Genomic DNA, 13,195 nt, shown 5'->3' with positions numbered 1-13,195 from the left:
AGCGGCCTTCTGCACATGGTGGGTGGAAGCACTCTCAAGGTCACCCTGAGTGTTTATGATGCAAATCAGGTAGTGTGCGTTCCCAAAACATGGACAGAAATCCCTAGATAACAGCAGCCCCCAAATCCAATTTCCATTGTGTCTGCAGGACTTGAAAAAAAAATCTTTATTGAGATGTTATGCACATGACATAAAAATTCACCCATTTAAAATGTACAGTCCACAAAATAAAAAGAAAAAACAAAAAAGCCTACAGTTCAGTGTTTTTAATATAGTCACAGAGTTGTGCAACCCTTACCGCAATCTAAGTTTAGAACATTTTCATCATCTCCAAAAGAAACCCTGTATCCGTTAGCAGTCACTCCTCATCCCCTGCCCTCCACAGCCCTAGGTAATCACTAACCTACTTTGTCTCCATAGATCTGAAGGACTCTTGACACACTTTGAAGGTTACAGACTTGGGCACTAAACTTTGTCTTGTTCGGTGTTATGTGTGGGGAAGACCTGAGAGAAGAGTGATTTAGGCTTTGCCCTCAGGCTGTTTACACTTGGCAGTGATAAGACCTAGTAGTTAACTAGTAGTTAACAGTTTGGAGTCACACAGTCCCAGCTGTCACTTACCAGCTATGTCATCTTGAGCATGTTACATAATCTCTCTGAGCCTCAGTGTCCTCATCTCTAAAATGGAATAACAATCACACTTACTTCGTAAGGTTGCTGACAGAACTGAAAGATAAAATGGGGAGGAATCCATCCAGGGTCTGGCCCACTGTAAGGGATCATAAATGTTTGTCATTATTGGTCTTATACTGCAAGACAAAGGCACACAGAAAGTGCTGTGGGGTCTTGAGTTCTTGGTAAGCTTCTGGGAGGAGTCAATGTGTGTGTGCGTGTGAGGAGTGTGTGCGTGTGTGTGCGTGTGTGCGTGTGTGTGTAAGGCCTGTTGGAAGGCTGCTCCAGCAGCCCACTGTGGTGCTGGGGAGGGCAGACAGCTGTTCTCAGACTTTAGTGTCAGAATCACTGGGGAGCTTGTCAAACATGCAGATTCCTGGGCCTACCCACAAAGGTTCTGATTCAACAGATTTTATGGAGGCCCAGAAATCTCTAATCTTAACTAGTGCTCTGGAGGGAGGTGGCTCACAGGCCATACACTTTGAGAATTACTAGATTAGAAAAGTTGAGGAAATTGAATCCACACAATTAGGCAACTGATGGTGTAGGGGAGGGGGTAAAGAGGGGGCTTCTAGGCCTGGAGCTGAACTGGGTAACTAAGAAGGGTGGGACTGCAAGGCAGACATGAATAGACACGTGGAGGGGGAGGAAGCAAGTGAGCTCACAGTGAGACTGGTGGGGGTAAGGATCAAACATGAGTCTGTGAGTCTGCGTGTGATGAGGAGGAGAGGGAGCGAGACTCACTAGGTGCTGCCTGAGCTGAGAGGAGATGGCTGGGTGGTCTCCCCTAGCTGGGATGGCTGGGAAAGTCTATGTGAGGGAGGTACTGCATCCAGGCCTTGAAGGAAGGATTTGATCAGGGGATGGGTGTGGCCTTCCAGGTAGAGGAGAGTGCTCGTGATGGGACTTGTAATCAGACACACTTTCCAGTCTGGGAGCTGGGCAGGAAGGCTGTGATGCCTTTGGATGGCCTTGAATGCCAAACTAAGGATTTTGGAGGTTATTTAGGCCAAAGGTGAGAGAGGTCTGGAATGTCTGGTGTATTTTTGCCCTCACTGTTTGGGGCAGAACTGAAGAGAGGTGTGCAGGGATAAAGTGGGGGGAATGATTGGTTCTCATATCTCTAGGCCTATTGAGGCCCAGAGGCCCCTCTCTCCATTTTAGTTTTGATTGATTCATGCTGGCAAAGAATGGGAGGCTGAAGGAGGGTTGGGGAAAGGGCATGGGAGGGAGGCCCACCTTCCTTTTATGATCTCAGTGGAAAAGGCTGCTTGTGAGTAGATTCTGCTGCCAGGAGAGCCACAGAGATGGGCCCCATGAGTCACTGCTCAGTCCTGCAAGCTCAGCCCACAGAGCCTGCTGTGGTCAGCCACCCCAAGCTGGCTCCAGACCCAGCCCCCCCAAAGTTTCCTACTAGACCTCAGTGTGTCCCCATTTCTATCTGTAGCTTTGCCATCCTGGGGCTATGCATCCTGTAGTTCTCTGTCTCTTCTCTGTCTCTGCCTTTCAGGTTGAGGCTTTTTTTTTTTTTTTTTTTTTTTAAAGGGACAGTGAGCTGAGATGCGCTGTTGTTGTTGTTGTTGTTGTTTTTAAAGATGACCGTAAGAGGATCTTAACCCTTGACCTGGTGTTGTCAGCACCCAGCCATGGGCTGGCCCCGCCATCCCTATATAGGATCCGAACCCGTGGCCTTGGTGTTATCAGCACCGCACTCTACCAAGTGAGCCACGGGTCGGCCTCAGGTTGAGGCTTTGAATCTGTTTCCATTTGTGACTCTGGTTTCCATCTGGCTCATAGATAGGGAGCCTTAGGAAGGCAGGGGTAGTATGACCAGTCTCAGGAACTCCTAAGCATTTATTCTGTGCCAGGCCCTGTGCTGGGTGCTGGAAGTATAGAAGTGGACAACATACAGTCTCTTTTTCCATGAAGCTTACAATGCACATTCCATGTGGAGTGGAGAAACCAGGGCCTAACCCTGCCTCTGTCTTAGAGTCTGTGTCTCCTCTGAATCTGCCTGCTTTGTCGAGCGGTGCCAGGGTCAGTGATGTCCTGTGGCTTGAGGCCTCTTCTTTGCCTCTGGCATTGGAAGGGGTATTTGTGCCTGCCAGCAGATCCCCCCAACTCTTAGGGCTCCAGGGGGGCCTAGCTGGTGGGTAAGGGTGGACAGCAGAAGGGGAGGGAGGGAACAAGAGGCAGTGACTCAGTGGGGGTGGCCCTGGGACAGAGCTGGGGAGGGAGCTAAGGTTGGACTTGATGCTCATTGAAGCTAAAGGAGAGTAGGGGAGAGAGGGCCAGCTGGGAGTTGGGGATGGAGCAGAAGAACTCCAAGGCCTGGTAGCTGCCTGAGAACCTGCACTCAAGGTGCAGGGATGGGTGGGGGACTGCTTTTGTTCCCACTGTGCCTGCTCCTGATGCCCAGGTTCATGAAGGAGGTGTCTGCCTTAGAGCTAGGGAAGCCATTACACCCATAGACCCCTCCCCCAAGGGACCAAGGGCTTGGACATGCTTGGGGCTCAGTGCCTTCTGGTCACATAGGCGACCTTCCCACAAATTTTGCGGAGCGTCAGGCCAGGCCCACATGCCCAAAGGGACCCTAAACCTCAGAGCTGGGAGAGATCTCACAGCTACCTAAGTGACTTTCATCAGTTAAGTGTCCCGACTGATGGTGAAATGACGGGGCTGGGGCCAGGGACACACAAACACAGCCTGAGTGTTGGCAGTGGGCAGATATTTGACATATGGCGTCTTCCCTAGTCCTCAGGACAACCCCAGAGAAAGGAATGCCTTTCTTTTTTTTACAGATGAGGAAGGTGAGGCTCAAAAAGAAGACAGTCCCTGGAGCTCACCGAGCAGGTAAGTGGAAGAGCCAGGCCGGGGCATCTCTGGCTCCGGGACACCAACCTCAACACCAACCTTAGCTGGCCTTTGTGGGGAGAGGATAAAAAGGTGCCAGGGAATGCAAGGGGGTAGAAGGTTTGGGTGGGCCTGGTGGATTCTGGCAGGCCTGGGTCAGCTCCCACCCCTCACTGCCCCTCATCCGGTCATCGGGTCAAACAACCTGCCTCTTCGTGCCTGGGCCTGGGGACGCAAAGGAAGATGGGGGGTGCGATGGAGGGGCCCTTCCCTCGCACCTCCATGAAAATACCCCTGCTGGCTCCCAGCAGCCCCAAGCAGCTGGTCTGAGCTTAGGGAGTCTCTTTCTAGAGTCTCCTGGAACCCTGGGCCCACACTTTCCTCTTTGGGCCAGATTCGGGCGTGAATATGAGTGCCCTCCCACCGCACCAGGCCTTCCTTCGGGGGCAATTAAAGAGCAGAAGCCGTTGCAGGCCGGACTGTCCCACCCCGGCGGGCCCATCCGTTCGCCCACCCTCGCGCACCGACACGCCTTCCCCTGCGGGGCTCGGCTTCCGGCGCTTTCGGCAGCCGGGGAGTGGGCCCGGCGGAACGGCTGTTGGTCGCGGCCCCAACGCGCTCACTGGGACGCCGAGGGCCGGGTCGGGCGCGCAGAGCCGGCCAGATCTGGGTTGGGGTGGAGCGAGCCGTCGGGGCCCTTGGGGAGGAGGCGCGGCGCCCCGGCTTTCCCGCCGCCGGCTGCCTCCCGTCGGGACTGCGGGACGGGCTGCGGCTCCGTCCTCCTGCCCCCAGGGGGCGGCGCGGCTCCGCGACCTCCGCGGCCCTGCCCTCTCTCCCCGCGGCCAGGAGGCGGCGCTCTTGGACGCCAGGCGGCAGCGCCGTACGTGCCGTCGAGGCCGCGGTTGGTTCGAGGGCTCCGGATGCGCGGCCTCCTGGGCTGCGCGGGTCCCCACGGCGCGTCTCCGCGGCGTGAGTGAAGCCGGAGGGCGAGGGAGGGCGCGCACCAGTCGACTCGCCGAGGCCGCGGCCTGGCTGGGCCGGTGGGAGCGCGAGCACGAGGCAGCGCTGCGCCGCGGCTGTGGGCGTCCCAGGGGCATAGGCCTGCTAAGTGTGGCCATGGGGGCGGGTCCGACTGTGGGGGCGACGGGGCGAAGGCCCACTGGAGCGCGACGGGGGCGTCTGACGAAAAGGTGCCTGACGTTCTTCCCTCTCCCAGGCCTGAACTGTGGTAGCGGCAGCGCTTCCTGCGCCCTGGCACGTCCTAGCCTTCACTGCTCGCTGAGTCCTACCGGATCATCTTCAACCCAGTTCCTGGATGAGCTGGTGCCTCCATTCACATCCAGGCCCAGCCTCTCTCCCACTTGCCCCGAGCAGGCCCACCCTTAGGAGCTCATGATGGAGGGGTCCCTGGAGGATGGGAATGAGTCCCCACATTCCCAGGGCTGTGCCACCGACTTGAGGTTTGCTGTGTGCAGTTTCAGGGATTCCTGGGATGAGGAGGAACCTGCTCCCCAGATGCAGGTTAAGGACCTCAGTCCTCCAAGAGCACCAGCAGGGGCAGCCCAGGGTGAAGGGCTACAGGGTAGCCCCTTATCCAGGGAGCTTCAACTACCCCCAGAACAGATGCCTGCAGATGGGTCAGGAGATGGCCAGAGGAGCACATTAGGAGGCTCCTCAGTCCAGTCAGAGGGGCCAGCTCCCTGTGGAGTGGAGAGCCTCCTGTGTCCCATGTCCTTCCACCTCAGCCTGGCACTGGGTAAGAGTGACAGTCCAGGGGGAGGTTTGGTAGGAGACCCAGGTATAGGCAGGGCAGTTCCAGCTGGCTTGGGCCCTGGGGGTCTGCACAGTGACCCCGTGGACTTTGGAGACCTTTTGTCACAGACATCTGCAAAGCTGTTGGAGGCAGGTAAGGGAGGCTGGGCCAGGGAAGTCTGGGAAGGGAGTGGGGATGCCTGGAGGTGAGTGTCAAAACTTGGGGAGCTCTCTGACCCTCCTCAGGCTGAAGCCCTGGGTTGGTGGCTCATTACAGACTCAAGCCATTTCCCTTCCCAAGACCCCAGCAGATCCAGCCTCCCTAAGCCTGCTGACTGCTTTGTGGCCCAAGACCTCACCTGGGAGCTGCTGGCTAGTGGCATGGCTGCCCTGCCAGGTAGCCAGGAGGGTTTAGAGGCGGTGGAGGTGGGGTGGCCAGACTGGGCAGGTGTTAACGGCTTTCTCCCCATAGGGACTCGGGATGTAGAAGGCCGAGCAGTTCTGCTTCTGTGTGCCCACAACCCAGCCTGGCTTCACCCCAAGTGCAGCAGCCATGAACTCATCCACCTCCTGCTCTACCTGCGAAGCATCCCCAGGTTTGGGGGAGGAGGTTGGGGGACTGAGCCTAAGCCAGGAGATGTAAGGACCTGGCAATCATATACTGAACTAAAGCCCACCCCTTCAGGCCCGAAGTACAGGCCCTGGGACTGACAGTGCTCATCGATGCTGGAATTTGTTCCCCAAGCTCTTCCCTGTTCTGGGGGCTCAACCAACTACAAGTGAGTACAGGATTGTAGTTCCCCACTCCCCATTCCTTTTGTATAGGTTGGGGGCAGGGCTGAGCTCTGATTCCTTGCAGGAAGCAGCCCCAGGATCAGTGCACCAGGTGCTGCTAGTGGGAAAGATGCCAGAGGAGGTGCCTTCCAGGATGCAGGTACTGAGCCAGCTTGGCTAGGGGTGGAGATGGGGTGCTTCCTCACCTAGGCCTGTGTCATACCTCTTCTCCTGCAGCTGGTGCAGCTGCCCTCTCATCAGAGCCTGCTGACCTACATCCCCACCACGGCGTTGCCCACTTCGCTGGGAGGATGCCTGCCTTACTGCCACCAGGCCTGGCTGGATTTCCGGATGGTCAGTGGGGTGGGGTGGTGGGAGAGTGGTGCAGGCAACCAGGTGGGGCCGGCTTGAGTGAGGCAAAGCTAGCTGCAGTAGCCTGGAATCCAGGAGGACTGGGACCACCAACCACCTGCTGCTCTGGTTATGCCTGCCTCTGCTTACAGCATCTGGAAGCCCTAATGAAGAACTGCCAAGTGGTTTGTGCCATGCTCCAGGGAGCCATGGAGAGTGTGAAGGCCGTGCCGCAGCCCATGGAGTCTGGGGTGAGTGTCCCCTCCCAATATACCTCCCTGAATGCTCCCTGTCTCCCTCCTCGCCCATGTCCACCTCCTATTGCCCTCAATCATAGGAAGTCAGTCAGCTGCTACAGCAGGTGCGGGTCCTGATGCAGCAGGTTCTAGACTCACCACAGCTGGCATGGCTACAATGCCAGGGGGCCTTGGAGTTGGCATGGCTGAAGCAGGAGGGCCCAGAGGTGACCCTAAGCCCAGACTACAGGTAGGTGCAAGCCCAGCCCCCAGATCTTGCCTCAGCCCAGCTCACCATATCCTGTGCCAAGTACTCAACTGACTGACTCAGAAATAGCCAGAACTGTGGGTCCCAGGACAGGGTAGAGTGGAGTAAGGCTACTGGCAGGGGTCCTAAGACCATGTACCCTGTACCAGGCCGGCGGTGGACAAGGCTGATGAGCTGTATGGCCGCATCGATGGACTGCTGCATGAGCTGACCCTGAAGAGCAACCAGCGAGTACAGGCCCTGGAGTTGGTTCAAAAGTTGGAGGCCCAGGAGGGTGGGCTTCACCAGGTGGTAACTACTTGTCCAGAGCAGGCCCTGTACCAATCTCAAGTGAGACCCCCACCTACAGCAGCTCTCCTCACCTTTCCCTGCTTGTGCACCTCCAGATTGAAGTGTGGCTACAGCAGGTGGGCTGGCCAGCACTGGAGGAGCCAGGGCAACCCTCACTGGACATGCTGCACCAGGCCCAAGGCCCTTTTCAGGAGCTGGATCGGGTTGCACAGGTAAGTTTGGTCACTTGTTCATTCCACAGGTGCTGGGACACTTTACCAGGGACTAGTAATGCAGGAGTAGGTGAAAGAAAATCAGTCCCTTGCTCTCATGGAACTTACAGACCAGCAGAAGAGATCAGTTGTAATCAAAGTTTCATAGTCATATGTGTGTTTGCAGACTGAGGCAAGAGCTCTGGAGAGAAGCAATGCAGGTCATTCTACCTGTGTAATGATGACCTGACCCAGCAGGGGTGTTAGGCGAGGTTTATTTTGGGTGACTTTTGAGCTGAGAGCTGAAGGATAAGTTGGGGTTAAGCAGGCAGAGAGGGTTGGGGATGGGGAGACATTCCAGGCTGGGGAGGCAGCATGTGCAGAGGTCTGGTAAGAGGAGGGAGTATGGCGTGCCTGAGGAACCATAGGCCAGCGAGGTTGAAATGCAGAGCAGAAGAGGGTGGAAGGATAGGGTGAGATGAGGTGAGATGAGGCTGGAAGACTGGTCAGTGGCTAGATCAATGGGCCCTGTACCTGTGTAGAGTTTAAGCAGGAAAGTCGCATAATCAGATCCATACTCTAGGAAGAGTACCTTAGTTTCTGGATACAGACTGACTTGGAGGATGGATGTGGAAAGTCCAGTGAAGAAGTAATTGCAGTAGTCCAGGCAAGAAATGATGCTTTCTCTGGCCAGGATGGTGGCAAGGGAGATGGATTTAGGAAGTTGATGGGATTTGAGGGTGGAGCCTCTGGGAGGGAGAGAGGGAGGGAGGTAATGAGGAAGAATGGGTGCTGTTCCCTGTGAGAGGGACTAGGAGGAGAGACCTTTCAGGGGAAGGGCATTCATGAGTCTAGTCTTGAGTGTGCTTCTGAGATGACTGTGAGGGAATGAGAGGAAGGCCCCTAGGTATTGGGCCCAGAGCTCCAAGGAGAGGTGTAGCTGGAGAGGTCACTTGGTGGGTGTGGTGTGTGAATGACATTTAAAGTATGGTCCCACAAGATGGCCCAGGAGAGAGTGCACTGTCTTCAGGAGCCCCAGTGTTTAATGGCCCAGGTGTGGGAGGGGAAGCAGGGGGAGGAACCAGCCAGAAGGACAAGGAGAATCAGAAGAGTGGGGAGTAGTCAGGGAGTCCAGGAGAGAGGGTTGAATGCTGCTGAGGTGGGTGTCAGATGAGGCCTCAGAAGTGCTGCAGATGGGGCAGAGGTGGGGTTGGAGTGGGCTGAGGAGAAGGTGAAGATGTGGTGATGAGGAGAGATGATTCTTCCAGGAGGTGTGGCTGCAGAGAGGAGCTGAGAGAGAGGGAATGGGTGTGGTGGGGAGCGGAGAGAGTGGGGGAGGTCTTCCATCACAGGAGAGACTTGATGAGGACATGGAGATGTCAGTGGGAAAGATCTGGGTTTGGGGGCTGGACCACCAGTCCTGGACTTGCTGAGGCAAGTCTCTGTGTCTCTCCAGGAGCAGGTCAAGAGAGGGGAGAAGCTTCTGCAGCCACTGGCCGGCTGGGAGGCGGCTGAACTGGGCCCCTATGGGGCGCGCTTTCTGGCCCTGCGAGCTGAGCTGACTGAATTCTTTAGGGCTTTGGCCCAGCGGCGCCAGCGGCTGGCAGATGCTGAGAAGCTTTTTCAGTTTTTCAGGCAGGTGGGTAAGGGGTTCCTGTCTCTGCCTCCAAGTGGTCAGTGGGGCCAGAGCGGTGGCTGTTCCAGCTCCATCACAGCCTGAGCTCTTCCTGGTCTTCCTGTCTATTCTCTTTCCTTGTCTTCAGTCTGAGCCCATAATGCAGCCGCTGGGGGTGTGGCGTGGGGCCAGCAACCTGTGGAGATGGGGAGCGGGTAGAAGAGCAGAAGGCTCGATGGGCCTGGTAGAATCCTCCTTTAGTGCCTGTCTGGCCTTGGTGTTGCAGGCCTCAACGTGGGCTGAGGAGGGACAGCGGGTTTTGGTAGAGCTGGAGCAGGAGCACCTGGGGGTTGTGCTGCAGCAGCTGAAGCTGCACTGGACTAAGCACCCCGACTTGCCTCCTGCCCACTTCCGAAAGATGTGGGCTCTGGCCACGGCGTTGGGCTCGGAGGGCATCCGCCAGGAATGCCACAGGGTCTGGGCACGGTGCCAGGATACCTGGCTGGCCCTAGACCAGAAGCTAGAGGCTGCACTGAAGCCACCACCGACAGGCAGTACAACTAGCCTGTGTGTCAGCCGGCTCTCCCCTGCATCTGCCACCCCTCCCGTGGGGAAGGCCTACAGTTTTGATCAGAATATGGGCCAGAGTACCAGTGAACCTGCCCACCGCTGCCACCATGTGGCCATTGTTTCTGCCTGCCAAGGACCAGAGGCTGAAGGAAGTGCCCAGCCTGGGTCATCCCCTACTGTGCCTCCACCAGGCAGCTGTGACCTCAGGAGCCCCAACAGGTACAACAGGCAGTGGGCAGGGCAGGGAGGGCAGTGGAGGGTAGATGTCTTGGGTCCTGACTCCACCAACCTGGTAGGCTACAGCTGGTGCTGGCGGAGATGGTGGCCACAGAGCAGGAGTATGTTCGGGCCCTTGACTACACCATGGAGAACTACTTACCAGAGCTGGATCGACCTGATGTGCCCCAGGGCCTCCGTGGCCAGCGCGCCCACCTCTTCGGCAACTTGGAGAAGCTGCGGGACTTCCACTGCCATTTCTTCCTGCGTGAGCTGGAGGCTTGCACCCGGCACCCACCCCGAGTGGCCTATGCCTTCCTGCGCCACGTAAGCCCCACAGGTCACACAACCCTCAGCTGATTCTGCCACATTCCCAAAGAGCTGTTGGGGACATGCTTAGTGCCAGGCCCCGTGATGGGTACAGCTATGAGTAAGACTGACAAGGTTCCTATGTCTCCGGGTGTTCTTAGTTCATTTGGGAAGATATAAAAGTGAAAAAGATAATTGGAGATTATAGTTGAGGCTAGGAGGAAAATAAGCAGGATAGATGCTTGGGAGTTACTGGCGGGACAGGGGTTCCACTTTAGAGAGAGCAGTTGAGCAGGCCTCTGAGGAGCTGATGTTTGAGCTGAGGCCCAGGGGAGGAGCTGGAGTTAGAGTGTTCCACCCAGAGGAAGGAGCAAGTGCAAAGCTGGGTGTCAGGAAAGAGGCCCAGTGGTCAAGGAAGTGACAGGTGAACGTGGTTGAGTGTAGTGAGCCAGAGAAGGGTGGGTGAGGTGAGACCAGAGAGATGTCCTTAGAGTTGTGAGAGGAGCAGAGCTGATGCAGAGAGCTCAGTCTCAGGGGAGGGAATTTTTTCCACAGAGGGCAGCTGGGCAAGCCCCCTCTGCACAGAGCCTCTTCTTGCCAGATCACCCCTCATTCAAAGCCGAGCAGATTGGATCTGCAGGGGGAGGTCTCCCTGGGAGCTGTCTGTTGGAATGTTGGTCCTTAAGCTGAAAGTGGTCTGGCCTTTGGGAGCTGGCCCCCTCACACTGGGGCTGAGCCATGTTTCCTTGTAGAGGGTGCAGTTTGGGATGTATGCACTCTACAGCAAGAATAAACCTCGCTCCGATGCCCTGATGACCAGCTATGGTCACGCCTTCTTCAAGGTAGGTGAGCCTGAGACTGTAGGGGGAGAGGGGGTTCCTGAAACCACTCACTGGTCTCCCACCCACCTGGCAGGATAAGCAGCGAGCACTTGGCGACCACCTGGACCTGGCCTCCTACCTGCTAAAGCCCATCCAGCGTATGAGCAAGTATGCGCTACTGCTGCAGCAGCTGGTGCGGGCCTGCGGAGGCCCTGTGCAGGAGGTGAGCGCCCTGCAGGCAGCCCAGAGCCTCGTGCGCTTCCAACTGCAACATGGCAACGACTTGCTGGCCATGGATGCCATCCAGGGCTGTGACGTGAGTCATCCCAGGCGGTGGTGGGCAGGAGTGGTAGGTGTAGAAGAAGAGGGCGGAAGAGACTGGGCACCCACCATACCCCAACTGTGCAGGTTAACCTCAAGGAACAGGGGCAGCTGGTGCGACAGGATGAGTTTGTCGTGCGTGCTGGCCGTCATAAGTCTCTGCGCCGCATTTTCCTCTTTGAGGAGCTGCTGCTCTTTAGCAAACCTCGCCGTGGACCAGCAGGTGTTGACACATTTACCTACAAGCGCTCCTTCAAGGTAGGCCTGCCTGACCCTGACCTGGCCCCTTGCCCCCAAGCCTGTGCCTCACTAAGCCCCTCTCCCCTGGCCACACAGATGGCAGACCTTGGCCTCACCGAATGCTGTGGGGATAGTGACCTGCGCTTTGAGATCTGGTTCCGCCGCCGCAAAGCCAGGGACACCTTTGTACTACAGGCCTCCAGCTTGGCCACCAAGCAGGCCTGGACGGCTGACATCTCCTGCCTGCTCTGGAGGCAGGCAGTCCATAACAAGGGTGGGTTCCTGTCCCCTATTTCACCCTGTACTCCACTCTCCAGACAGCTCACATTGTCCCACAGGAGCCCAGGGAGGGCCTGGAGACCCCAGAAAGCTTGGAAAGGGATGGGGAGGCTCAGCAGCAGCAGCCAGTGCAGGGAGAAGAACTTCAAAGTCAGGCAGTCCTGCCATCACCGTCTCTGACTTTGGACAGAATATTAATCTCTCTGAGATTTAGGGTCTCATCTCTAAAGGGGGAATTATGGCACTTGTTGGGAGGAGAGAGCCTGGCACCAGAAAAGCTCAGTGCACAGGACAGTTAATCTGCTGGATGTGGGTATGCAGGAAATACTTAAGATGGGGGTAGACAGAGGCCTAAGGGCAAGGCTGATGTCCAGAGGGTCCCCATTTATGCTCTCTTTCCACCCAGAGGTGCGCATGGCTGAGATGGTGTCCATGGGTGTGGGGAACAAGGCCTTCCAGGACATTGCCACCAGCGAGGAAGCTATCAATGACCGTACCATCAACTACGTCCTAAAGTGCCGAGGTAGTAGCAGGCTGCGGGCGTGGGGGAGAGGAAAGCTGTGTGGGAGGCAATATGGACCTCTGTCAGCCCTGGCCTATGCTCCCTTTTGGGCCTTGGGCCAGGTTGGGCTCTGGCCTGTCTCAACCTGACCCTCTCTCTTGTGCAGAAGTTCGTTCTCGGGCCTCCATTGCTGTGGCTCCATTTGAGTATGACAGCCCCTACCTGGGGGCCTCAAGCTCCCTTCCTGGAGACCCTGCCTCTTGCTCTGTTCTGGGGTCCCTCAACTTACACCTGTACAGAGACCCAGCTCTTCTGGACCTCCGCTGGCCCCTGTATCACCCCACCTTCCCAGAGGAAGCAGCACTGGAGGCTGAGGCAGAGCTGGGCAACCAGCCCTCTTTGAGTATGTTTGGGCTTAGCCAGAGGCAGGAGGGCATGGCTTGGGGTCTGGGCCTCACCTGCTGACAGCTAACCCAGTCTCCCTTCCCTAGCTCCCGATGGCTCAGAGGTCTCGTCCCAGTGCCCATCAGCCAGTGGCTCCAGTGGCTCAGACAGCAGCTGTGTGTCAGGGCAGGCCCTGGGCAGGGGCCTCGAGGACTTGTCCTATGTGAGTGTCATTTTGCCCTATAACCATCAGCCCCTCCCTAGCCCAGCCTGGGCCTGTGACTGCCTTTGCTTTAGGTGGAGCTGGGGAATGGGGGCATGTGGGTCAGAGCCATTCCTCAGAGAACCCCCTGGATGTAGAGCCAGGGGAAACAGGCAGTCATGCTTGTCCTGGCACCATAGGTCTGAGCCAAGGATTGAAGGCAAGCAGTGGATCCAGCAGCCTGTAGCACCAAGAAACATCACCTCTCTGGATCTCCTGTGACCAGGCATGGCTGGCACCTGGGCCACCTCCAGCCTACCTGTGCAGCCTTGTTGGCTGCCCTTCTGA

The 13,195-nt window shown here is 56.9% G+C and overlaps 1 protein-coding gene across 1 annotated transcript; it reads left to right on the top strand.

Annotated features, from left to right (window-relative positions):
* Positions 1-4,920: 4,920 nt before the first annotated feature.
* Positions 4,921-13,005, top strand: PLEKHG4 (pleckstrin homology and RhoGEF domain containing G4). Its single transcript, XM_063110114.1, has 21 exons — positions 4,921-5,431; positions 5,579-5,674; positions 5,750-5,873; positions 5,963-6,056; positions 6,137-6,211; positions 6,289-6,405; positions 6,555-6,653; positions 6,740-6,888; positions 7,056-7,194; positions 7,293-7,409; positions 8,845-9,027; positions 9,290-9,792; positions 9,870-10,116; positions 10,851-10,940; positions 11,014-11,235; positions 11,328-11,498; positions 11,577-11,754; positions 12,166-12,282; positions 12,428-12,664; positions 12,753-12,868; positions 12,943-13,005. The coding sequence occupies exons 1-21, from the start codon at positions 4,921-4,923 to the stop codon at positions 13,003-13,005; spliced, it is 3,648 nt and encodes a 1,215-aa protein (XP_062966184.1).
* The last annotated feature ends 190 nt before the right edge of the window (positions 13,006-13,195 follow it).

Source organism: Cynocephalus volans, chromosome 10 (genome assembly GCF_027409185.1).
Source record: "Cynocephalus volans isolate mCynVol1 chromosome 10, mCynVol1.pri, whole genome shotgun sequence".
Lineage (NCBI taxonomy): Eukaryota > Metazoa > Chordata > Mammalia > Dermoptera > Cynocephalidae > Cynocephalus > Cynocephalus volans.
The sequence above is the reverse complement of the archived record's forward strand: the minus strand, read 5'-3'. Positions and strand labels throughout refer to the sequence as shown.

Excerpts from the sequence above, each read along its gene's own strand:
- PLEKHG4 (XM_063110114.1), top strand. The coding sequence starts at position 4,921 with ATGGAGGGGTCCCTGGAGGATGGGAATGAGTCCCCACATTCCCAGGGC. Across the intron at positions 6,057-6,136 it reads GGGGGCTCAACCAACTACAA|GAAGCAGCCCCAGGATCAGT; the intron begins GTGAGTACAGGA and ends GATTCCTTGCAG. Across the intron at positions 7,410-8,844 it reads AGCTGGATCGGGTTGCACAG|GAGCAGGTCAAGAGAGGGGA; the intron begins GTAAGTTTGGTC and ends GTGTCTCTCCAG.